The sequence below is a fragment of the Sylvia atricapilla genome, chromosome Z (genome assembly GCF_009819655.1).
Source record: "Sylvia atricapilla isolate bSylAtr1 chromosome Z, bSylAtr1.pri, whole genome shotgun sequence".
NCBI classification, from domain to species: Eukaryota; Metazoa; Chordata; class Aves; order Passeriformes; family Sylviidae; genus Sylvia; species Sylvia atricapilla.
This window is the reverse complement of record NC_089174.1, coordinates 36,847,059-36,858,582: the sequence shown is the minus strand read 5'-3', so window position 1 is coordinate 36,858,582 and position 11,524 is coordinate 36,847,059. Positions and strand designations below refer to the sequence as shown.

At 40.5% G+C, this 11,524-nt stretch overlaps 1 protein-coding gene across 1 annotated transcript; it reads left to right on the top strand.

The window, feature by feature from the left end:
* Nucleotides 1-216: 216 nt before the first annotated feature.
* Nucleotides 217-9,952, top strand: LOC136373817 (fructose-1,6-bisphosphatase 1-like). Its single transcript, XM_066338833.1, has 7 exons — nt 217-425; nt 2,813-2,975; nt 4,601-4,693; nt 5,714-5,857; nt 7,065-7,202; nt 8,429-8,548; nt 9,533-9,952. Exons 1-7 carry the CDS (start codon nt 256-258, stop codon nt 9,722-9,724), a joined length of 1,020 nt encoding a protein of 339 aa, XP_066194930.1. The 5' UTR covers nt 217-255; the 3' UTR covers nt 9,725-9,952.
* The last annotated feature ends 1,572 nt before the right edge of the window (nt 9,953-11,524 follow it).

The following is an 11,524-nucleotide window of genomic DNA, read 5'->3' as shown; positions in this document are numbered from 1 at the left end:
CGTTCACAGCATCCTTTCTCCTCGCACAATGTGTGAGACAAGGCTTGGTTTAAAAAAAAAAAAAAAAAAAAAAATCTTTTAGAGTGCCCGTGGGACGGAGGCGTGTGAGCCCTTCCCTCCCCGTCAGCCTTGCCCCCGCCTTCCCCCTGCCCTGCGGCGGCGGGCTGGCGGGGCCGGGGTGTCGCCGCCCCTGCCCGCCCCGCCCCGCCGAGGCAAGTGGCGGTGCCGGCCGCCGCGGCCGCAGTTGCCGCCACCATGACGGACCGCTCCACTTTCGACACCAATGTCATCACCATGACCCGCTTCGTGATGGAGGAAGGCAGGCGGGCGAAGGGCAGCGGGGAGTTCACGCAGCTCCTCAACTCCCTCTGCACGGCCATCAAAGCCATCTCCACCGCCGTCCGTAAAGCGGGCATTGCCAACCTGTGAGTCCCAGCATCCCTGCGGGTCCAGGGCATCCTGCTGCCTCCGGGGTGGTGGGTGTCGGGATGAGGATGGGAATGGGTATTTCTTTCACCAGAAAAGCCTGTTAGTGGAGTTACATCAACCCATCCGCTTGCACAGAGCTAAAGGTAATTCCTCTAGTATCTCAGTTTCTTGATATTTTTCAAGTGAGACAAGTCCTGTGACTTCTCAATAGTATAAGGCATCTCGTCTTTGAGAAATGCCTGTCAATACTTCATGAATACTTTCAGCAGGTGTGTGTGCCTGGAGCCATAAGACCAAAAAGACTGAAAGACAAAGCCTAGCAAAAATATGGCTGAATTATTGTTCATTGCATATTGCTCAGTATCAGAGCACCATTTTATGCTTTTGAGTCGAATTCAGAGTGGTTTTTTTTCATAGTGCATCATAGCAACTAGCGTTTCTCTATGAAATTTTGGCTATCTAAGACATTTAGAAAGTGTGCTGGTTAGGAACAGAGGTGTCTGTAGTCAGCCAGTCAGAAGGGTGTTGTTCTGGAGATGCATCAGAAGGAATTTGGATCTCTTGAAATGTAAAATAGCTGAAACTCCTTGGAGGTAACTAATCCTCCTAAGTATTTTACATATTCTTCATACACCCAGTTGTGTGCTGGTCAAGGCTTTAGACATGGGCTACTTCATTACTTAATGGAAAATGTTTTGAAGAGAAAAAGAAGTTGCCTCTACAAGCCACGCAGATGAAAATATAATAAGCAAAAATGAAAAAATCCTCCACATTAGGTATATTTGAACTATTTTTTCCATTGTGACTTCACACAGCATGTAACTGTGGTAGTTTTTAATTGTTACATGCTAGCCCTTTCATATGCCTCCTGTATCTACCAATAGAGACCAGGGTTTCCCAGCTGTAATCTGTTTTGTAAACTTAACGCCCTATTCCTTTTGTGTCTTACATGTGTGTCTGTTGGCAGCTGCCCACAGGTTTGGTATCTGTGCCCCCGGACTTGCCTTATGATACCCTGAGCAGTGGGTTTAACTCTTCATCGGCGCAGGGGTAGCAGGCTTTGGACTGATAAGCCACCTTGAACAGTAGATCTCCTAATGTGGGACTGCATTTTATAAGCAGTGGTGAGATTTTGCTTTGCTGTCAGGGAATGTGAGCAAGTAAGCATCACTGCAGTCCATTTCTTTGGACCATCCTCAGACTCAACTATATGCTTGGTGCTGTGCAGCAGGGGAGGTGCAGAACAGCTGCAGAAGACATGTAGACCCTTCCCAGCTGCAGGCTCCACACCTTTTCTTCCTCTCCCAGGAGTCCCCAAAAGATGAGGTGCAGAAGCTGTTCTGCTGCTCCACTCCACTTCTGCTTATGAGTGCCTCCACTCATAAGCACCGTGTTCAAAATACATTTTTTTCCAAAACCACTTTCACAGTTGCAGAAAAATATTCAAGTCACTGTAGTAGTGACAGAGAAAGACAGAGACTTATGCTAGATCTTTTTCTTTGTCTCATGCATTAAACTGAAGGAATGCAATACATTGTTCAGCGTTATTACATAAAAACTGAAATTCCAGTGTTCAGCCTAATCAATTTACTGTAGCTGAAGTACATAAGAGTCATCTGAATGTGTGCCAAGCTTGCTATTGTTTTTCTCTTCTAAGAACGAAACTTCCCCTTTCTCTACTTTGTGTGCTTACAAAATCACGTATCATAAGGTCTCCTGGTATTTCTGTATGCCAGATGTTTTGATTCTGATTGGCTTGGAACATTTTATTTGTGTTTCTTAGTTGTATTTCTTAGTTCTTTTCCCAAGAAAACATTTACTACTTCAAATCAAAACTGAAAACATTAAACCATAAATAGGTTGATTTATCTGTGAACAGACTTCTGCTGAAATTTGCATATCATGCTGCTAATCAGGAATGTACTAGAGTGTACTACATGCAGAGGATATAGAGGATATATATACATATAGAGGATATAGTGTGGTCAAGGTCACATATTAAAATTTTCTAACGAATCTTTACCTTTTAGGGTATGCAGAGCCTAGAATTCAGGTATAATGTGTAGGTCTTAAGAGCTCATTAAAAAGCACAGTTGTAACTCAGCTTCACAGTCTGGTCTGTTTAACTATAGTTTACAGACTATTGAAGAGCAATCCTTTGTTTTGTATTTCTCAGCAACTTCTAGATATGCAAACACAGCTAATGGTGACATGTCTCAGCAAGAATTCACTGAGGAGTAAATAAAAAACAGGCTTAGAGAGCTGAGATGTCATTTGAAAGTGCTGTATGTTTACAGGAAGTTTTAGAGATGTAAGAAACAGAACAGTTAAGAAGATGCAGTGCTCCATTCTCATTAAATGCTCTCTCTTGCAATTGCTCTAGCTATGGGATTGCTGGGTCTACCAATGTGACTGGAGATCAAGTAAAGAAGCTGGATATTCTTTCCAATGACCTGGTGATCAATATGCTCAAGTCATCCTTCAGTACATGTGTTATCGTATCTGAAGAAAACAAAGATGCTGTGGTAGTGGAAACTGAAAAACAGGTTAGTAACTTTAAAAGTTCTCCCTACTTGATTTCAGATCAGCCTGTACAGGTGTACTACTCCACATCTAACAAAGTAATACTGAGCTAAAAGTTTCAGAAAACAGATACTTTCCTAAATTGGCAAATGAAGGTGGAGGTGATAGGTGGAGAGTGTTAGTCAACATTTGTTCTTTCTGTCATTTCTGCTCTCCAGACTAATGTTTGCTGGTTTTATTTTTTTAGATATATTGTTCCTCCCCACATTCTTTTCCTCCCACCTTTTTCTTATTGTGAAGAAAACATTTCATTCATACCATATGATCTCTGGAACTATGCTCTGAGTCAGTCAAGTCCCTTTGAAATGTCACTTTTTTAGTAGGACACTGATGAGCTGTTCTCTGCAGGTCAAATCTCAAGGTCTTTAATTCATGAAAATTCTCCTTGAAGCCTATGAAAGACTTAGCAACAATGAAACAAAAGCATTTTTTACATTTATTATTATTTACATCCACAAGCCTGCATGCGTTTGTTGTGGGATAGTTCCTCTTTTGCAGCTAATATTTTGGTCTGATCATGTAAAAATCTGAGTAAAAATTTAGTAAAAATCAACAGCAAAAACATAATTTACAAAGTATAAAGAGGTGTACTTTGTTTAAGCAGTTCTGTCTCTCCCTGTTGAGAAATCTTCAAAATTGATTTTTCTAGGCATTGGATTTCCTTAGATCTGAACAAATATTCTCAAAGATCACTGAGGGAGTCTGAGTATTAATGCTTTTCTGAACTAAATGTGAGCCAACACAGTGTTTTTATCAATGCATACCAGAAAATCCTACTTGCAGAGCAGAGCATTGCTGAACTTAAACTTTAAGTTTCTGAGATGCAGGATAATATCAAATGAAAAACAAACGCTGTTGTTACACGCTGTTATTAAGACAAAAGTTAATTCAGCTTTTCCCCTTGTAGTGTAAATTTCCTATATTTATAGGATTCCTTAATCCAGCAATAAGGTAGAGACTTCTTTTTTGACCCCTGAAAACCCAGGGTAAGATGAGTCTGGCTAAGGTAGTACCTGACTATTTCAGAGCACAGATAAAGGAAAAGGTATAGTTTAGGCATGGCAGCCCTTAAGGAGCTTTTTAATACCTCCGTTGGTAGAGGTAAAACAGAGTTTTTAGCTCTACATGAGAAAGGCTGATCTTCATTTTGGTTTTCTCCTTATTATTCCCAAAGACACATTATAACCCAAAGAGAGAGTGCAGCCTAGCCTAGGTGGTGGATATGAAAGGATTGACTTTAATTGCACAGATGAAATTAAACCAATAAAAGCATTCCCCCTTTTTTTCTCATATTAAAATCTATATGAGAAAACGTCACTTTTCCTGTGTTATCATCTGCTATGTACCTTAAAGATTTCTCAGCTTCCGGTTTGGCACAAATTGCAGTTGTAATTAAGAATGAATTCTGGGCCAAAGAATTGCTGACATTTGAATTAGATTCCTCCATAAGGTATAAAGGTGTTTTAGGTGTTTTGTTTTACATTTTGACTTGTAAGTCTCTGAGAAAATTTACCTAGTGAAATGTCTTTATTTGGAGGAATTGAATAAATACTGTCACTAATCTAGTTCCCTCTTTTTTATTTTCTAGGGTAAATACGTAGTCTGCATAGACCCTCTAGATGGTTCATCGAACATTGACTGTCTTGTTTCCATTGGGACCATCTTTGCAATTTATAGAAAGGTAAAAGTTGTGTATGTAGAGTAGGCAAAACTATTATTGTGCAGCTTTTGGTGAAATAAAATTGCATGGGAAGACAATAAAATCTAAGTAAACTTTGTGAAAGAGGCTCAGGGCCAGTTTTAAGAAAAATCTAGTATTTCACAGACACATGGATTTGAATTTGAATTAGTCAGGATTTGAATTAGTCTCTTAGAAGAAGAAGAGCCTGTGTGTACATGGAAGCCTAGCTGATATTTAATTAGCCAACTAATGAAATTACCTCTTGGAAAAGATCGTCTTAGGTTTCATGAATATTTGCATTGAGACAAAATACCACGTGGTTGTCATCTACTTGGGAAATGCGTTTTCGGGTTTTTCTTGTTCTCTGTACTAGCAGTCCTGTTGGCCTAAGGACAGGCTTCAAAAACAAACCAGATTTGAAACATGTCATGTGCATTTGAAGTGTCTCATTCACTCTGAAAAGCAGAAACCCTGTCTGAACAAGGTTGAAATACCAGACTTGCAGGTCACAACGTGGGAGAAAAAGTAAATCTGGTAAAACACACCCAGTTGTCCATTTTAATCATCTTTCGTGTGTTGTCATATATCACAAAGTAGCTATTTTCAACTTCATTTTTATGTGAAGCAAAAGAAAACAGACAAAAAAACCTCCCAAGTACTTTTGATCAGCTTTGAACTCTGTGAGTCATGTTTCATTTCTTTTCAACTCTGCCTCTGAGTTTTCCTCTGAGCTGTGTTCATCATCACCTACAAGGAGGTACATAGCTCTTTATTATCTTCTTAATCCTTTCCTGCTTCCTGCATTCCTGCTAGGCTTGCTTAGAAGAGCATTTCTATATCAATGTGTTTGTATCCTATATGTAATTTGTATTAGCGCATCCAGTAGGAATCTCAGTTGAGGATCATGGAAACATCTCTGCCATCTAATGCAAGGATATGGAGCAGAAGACTGTCCCTATCCCAGAGTCCAGTTATGTACCTGCAATAACAATGAAATAAAATTGACTATATTCGTTCTAGGTGTCCCCTGATGAACCTTCTGGGAAAGATGCTTTGCAGCCTGGACGTAATCTTGTGGCAGCTGGTTATGCTCTCTATGGGAGTGCCACCATGCTGGTACTGGCCACTTCTGCTGGAGGTGTCAACTGTTTCATGCTGGATCCGGTGAGAATATCTTCTGTTTCTTTGTTTCTGTACTAGGGATTACCAGTTACTGTCTATAAGAACTATTTGTCCCCAGGAAAATAAACCAAAGGAGCAATTTTCAAGGTAGGATGAAGGAATGAAGCACTTGTACTTATAACCCACCAGCTGCAGTGTCAAGAGGCTTGCATTCCACCTGCCTGATGCAACAGTGCCATGTGTAACTCAACAACAGGAAGACAGCTGAGTCAGTAGAGCAAATACACAGCCTGTGTAATCATGTGATATTTAAAATGAGCAGTTTTCTGCAGTACAAAATATCCTTTAAGTCTTATTTGTATTTTCCTTAATGCTAGGACCTTAGTAAACAAGAGGAGCATAAATATTTAACCTTCTTCTGTCTTTTCAGATCCCACCATGATGTGTAAAAGAGTAAGCAATGTGTGTGAGTGATGTGATGTTCTAGCATGCATTTGCCATGAGTTTTGAAACAGAAGTCATGTTGATCATAGCAGAGAGTAGTTTGCTTTAGTGGTCTGTTTCTTTGTGATCAGTCAGGGTGTGCCAGCTGCCAGTCTCAAATTTTTATAACCTGCAGTGATCAAGCTGCAGGAAATACAACTTAGTACCCTCTGTTTAGTAGCAGCTTAAATAGATGCATGTATTTTTTACTTTATTCAAGTAACAGATTTAACTTCAATCACGCGTGCATGCTATTTTGTTTACTCTCAGTACAAACTTTGAAATTTGCTTTAGAGAAAACTAAACAGACCAGTTCTTGGTCATAGGCTTCCAGTTAGCCCAAGCTAAAAAGAACTGCAGTATCTGCAGCTGTTTGAAGTTGTTTATGCATTGGTTCAGCCAGCACTCTCAGTTTCCAAACTCGTTAGAGTTCTGAAACTTACATTCTTGTAAGTCTAGCAAAAGAGTGGAGAGATAAACAAATTTGCTAATAGCATTTTTGAGCATAGAAAATAGAAAGTGCTTGGAATGGTAGTATGAGGAAGCTTGCATGACACCAAGATTCATGCTCTGTTTGTGTTTATGGATAAACAAAATACCTTGCATGTAGACTGTAAAGACTACCTTTTTGTAGGTACTGAATTATTTAAAAAATTGACAGTGGTAGTAAGCTTTTATTAAAATGTGGATGGTTTTGGATTTTGCCTTGGTTTGCAAATAAGTGAACAATTAATGTTAACAAATACTTTTTCTTTCTTATTGTTAGGCAATTGGAGAATTCATTTTGGTGGAAAAAGATGTGAAAATCAAAAAGAAGGGAAATATCTACAGTCTCAATGAAGGCTACGCTAAATATTTTGATCCTGCCATCACAGAGTATCTCAAAAAGAAGAAATTCCCTGAGGTAAAAAGTCCTGTTTCAGAGAAACTTTCTAATGACAAACATTAATGATTTCCAGCTTTACGATCCATCACTCATTCTCTCATGCACTGTTCAGAGCTTGTTTTCCTTTCCTGTCTATTTCAAATATAACTTGATGTAGGATTGCTAATGAGACCAGCAGTTGATGTAACCAGATATTTCAGCATTCTCCAATACTGCACTGCACTTCTGCCTTTTTTACTTTCTTCTTTCTTTGTTTGAATCTTTCTCCTGAATGACGGCCTGAGTAATCGTGCTGGAGGCAAAACTGGGCATTTGATAGTCAAGTAGACAGGAAATCTTGTCCGGTGATGAAGAAATTTGATCAATATGTGTTGTATTGCTGCTTCCTCACTGCAATATCTGAGTGGCTGGAGAGCAGAGCAGAGATGGCAGTGGGTCATTGCTCAGCAGCAACATGAGTTGTGTCCTAGGGCTGCCTCTCTCTTGAAAATTTAGTGTGGTTTCAAGGCCTGCTTTGTGGTTGTGCAACTTCCTGGTGTCAGGACCCAAAGCTCCAAGGAGTGTCCATAGAAGGTTTTCATGCCTTACACATTTCATCATTGGAGTTGTTACACTGGCAATGAAATGTGAATACCTACTATTGTTAAGTGTTAGTGACCCTTCCTGACTTCCTGATCTTGCTTTGAAAGAAGACTGATGTTTTCATCATTTGTATTTGGAGGCCTAAGGTGTTGTTTATGTAGATATTAATATGTACTACAGGGAGTGGAATAAGGAAATTATGTCAGAAGGCAACTGTTAACTTCTTCCTAACAAAAGAATTGTAGAAGCCAGTTGGAAGAAGTAGTAGAATGGTTGGAAGAAGTAAGAAAAATCCCTTCTTTTGCTCTTTGATTCTTTTTCTGCTAGAAAAGACAAAGCCCCAAATATACATTCCTAGCACTTGAGTTTTTTCTATTGGAAATGCAGTGTTTTCCAAGTGTTAGGGCCAGTGGAGAGCTGGGAGACATTTTCCATTGTTGGCACTACTGCTTATCTATGCTGAAGTCTTCTGTCGCTCCTTTCCCTTGGATTTTCCTAGTTAAAAAATGAAGGGAATACTGACATACTCTCCAAAACTACTTTGAGTATTATCAATGAATCCAAATATGAAGATGAAAGATGTTAGGACTGCTAAAGGGGCATGTGGGGGAGGTTAACCTCGTGTGCTCTACAGTTACTTTTATTGGAATGTTTTTCTGTAGGATGGCAGCTCACCATATGGTGGGAGGTACGTAGGGTCTATGGTGGCAGATGTGCATCGCACACTGGTGTATGGAGGAATCTTTCTGTATCCTGCTAACTCCAAAAGCCCCAAAGGAAAGGTAAGCCTGAATAAGCTCAGTTATAAAAAATACTGACATTTCACTATCAATATAAACATTTTGATTACAGGGCCTGTGTTTTGTAACTTGGTGGCTTGTATTTCTTGTGTGGGGGTGGGGGATATAGCCATCCCTTGCATGCTGTCACGTGTGACAGCAGCCTGGTATCAGACATCTATTTTAGGGCTGCTGCTTACCTGTTTCAACTGCAGTCACTTCTTTTTATCTGCAAACATATTCCCCTTGTGGAACAAGGGGGTGGGCTGCTCAAACAGGCTCCCCTGCACCATGTCAGCTAAAATTGGTGGTGCTGGTCCCAACTAAGTAGAACATTAAAAAGCAAACAATCTGCATTACCCTGAGATTTCTAGTACATGTTAGTTTGTAAGAACCCTAAATCTAGTTGTCCCACTGGGAGAAGCTCTGCCAGAGAGAAAACCTTTGCATATTGTATGTGGTAACAGGACTTCATTTGGAGGAACTGTGCCTGGATGCATCTGCCAGGACAGTGGTCGGTCAGGGAAGATCACACTCTTACAGGCTGACAAGGGGACTGTTTATTCAGCAAAGACCTTTGGTCTGTTTTGTAATTGTCTGTAAAATATTGGTTCAGGTTGCAGATAAGATGCAGTTACTCATTAGAGAAACCAGTGGCGCACTCAGAGCTCATGTTTTTCTTTATTTTCACACAGTCCTATGTGGTCTGCTTCATTAACAGCTGTGTCTTAACATAGAAGCTTTGTCTCAGTAAATAGTGCATTGCAAACATGGGCTATGGAGAAAGCATTCAGATTGGGCAAATCTAGCATTCATTGTGTTTTTAAAAGAAAAATCTTGAATTTCATTATTGAGTCAATGTTTGTATGAAATAAAGAATACTTAGCGTATTGATTGGTATAAAGTCAGATGCCAAATATATTTACATTTCATGATTTTTGGCATTGTGTGGCCTGACTTGCTGCTGTTTTGACTTTTGTTTTCTAGCTGAGACTGCTGTATGAATGCAATCCTATGGCTTTCGTCATCGAGAAGGCTGGGGGAATAGCAACAACTGGTCATCAGGCAGTACTAGATATAGTGCCTGAGGATATTCACCAAAGAGTGCCTGTTGTATTAGGGTCTCCCGATGATGTGAAGGAGTACCTTGAGATAGTCAAGAAGCATTCAGCTAAGTAAAGAAAGCTTGCTGGATTCACTGTGCACAGGGGATAAAATGTCTTACAGCTGAACCAAGGAATGCACTGCAGTACTGTGAGATTGAGCTGTCTGACTTCCGTAGCAAAAGAGCAAGTGAGCCATATTTTCGTAAGATTTTTTTTAAAGTGAAATCTTGTGCAAGTGCAATGAAAGGCATTAAAAGATTGCATTAAAGGAAGCATTAAAAATGAAAGCAGTGGAAAAATATGTTTGCTTTTTCATTTATCATTTGTGGTTACAGAAGAGCCACGTGCTGCAAGGAAATACTGTGTTGTATTCAATATCTAGGGGGGAGAGACTCACCTTTCTCAGACAACTTACGGACTATCAGCAGTACAGCTGACTCTATCCTCTTTTAAAAAGTGGTGGGAAGAAGACTCAGCAGCCTCTTACAGTGAGTGACCTTTCCTAGACCCATGTGTACACCCCGGAAGTTGCTTACTTGATGAAAACAGGAAGTTGTGTATTGCTAGCAACCTCCACCAGATGTTCTTCATGTTATTTTGGGATTGGGGTTTACCATGGAAAAGGATTCTGCTGTGCAAGCAGGAGGGAGGTGCAAAGATCTCCACAAAGCTTACTGACATTTAATATGCTCATTCAGAGCATGCTGCTGAGAAGAGTATGCTAGTGCTTGGGAGCTGGATGGGCTGTCCATCACTATCAGGATACAGTTTTTGAATCAATTAAAATCAGCAGATCTTTGATATTTCTGACTTCCCACTTGCCTTCACCAAACTCGAAGTAAGGATCACATGGATGTTGGGTAAACTGCCACTAAACATTTGACTCAGTTCATGGTTTGGGAGAATCCTGTCTAGGGATGCCATGAGCTATAAACCTGCCTGCCTGAAGGCTTTGATGTATCAGTGCAGATAGCCCTGACTGAGCATGGTTCTTCTTGTAAAACAAGAGAGAAGTATGGGAAAGCTGAAATCCAGAGTGCAAAACCATGCTTTGTGGGGGCTCAGGCAGATCAAAACCTGAGGACTCTCGTTCTGACAGGTCATGCTGGGGCATTTGGAGGCATACTGGCAAACTTTAGACAGTTGTATATATGCATCTGTTCTCCAAACTGGTGGGGGGCAAGATGTTTCTGTCAGTGACTGAATGGCCTAGTGGCCTAGTTTTTACTGAAAATGTTCATTCTGATGAGGCTTTGCTAGTGGAAACAACTTTCAGGGACCTGAACCCTTAAAAGACTCTGAGAGTGCTGGCACTAGTCAGTTTGGACTACAGTGCCCCAGTGGTCTGTTAGCATGACTTAGCAGACAGAATCCAGAGCAGTGATTTATGCCTAGTTACCATAATTCCTTGCCTGTATATGCCCTCAAGCTTTACAGGAGTACTGCACTGCATATATCTATTTTTAATAAACCGTACTGACAGCATGTTAAAGTTATAGGAGGAAAGTCAATACTGTCCACATTTGCTAGGTGAGTTCTGTGTTTTGTTTTGCCTGTAGGCTGAATTTCATACTTAGAATTTTACCCACTGTGAGCTGGGTTTATCTTCTAATCAGTAATATGTAAGCCCACATTTGAACAACATCCCTGGCTAGCCACCAGTGGGAAGAACTACTTAGCAATTTCCTTCCATATTCCCCTTTCCAGAGCTCTCCCTGCCTGTCAGTGCAGAGCAGGAAGGTAAGTTTGTCACAGTGTGCTGTGAGCCCCCGTGGCAGTTCTGCCCACTGCCCTCCTCAGAGGCTGCACTGTGGCCTTTGGTGAAAGGTCACTAGCTCCAGTTTCAGCTGGTGGCATCTGAGAGACTAACATT

What these genes read in the sequence shown, in the direction of transcription:
- LOC136373817 (XM_066338833.1), top strand. Translation starts at nt 256, where the DNA reads ATGACGGACCGCTCCACTTTCGACACCAATGTCATCACCATGACCCGC. An exon ending in TCTTTGCAATTTATAGAAAG is followed by an intron (nt 4,694 to 5,713) that starts GTAAAAGTTGTG and finishes TATTCGTTCTAG; the next exon opens with GTGTCCCCTGATGAACCTTC. An exon ending in ACTGTTTCATGCTGGATCCG is followed by an intron (nt 5,858 to 7,064) that starts GTGAGAATATCT and finishes TCTTATTGTTAG; the next exon opens with GCAATTGGAGAATTCATTTT.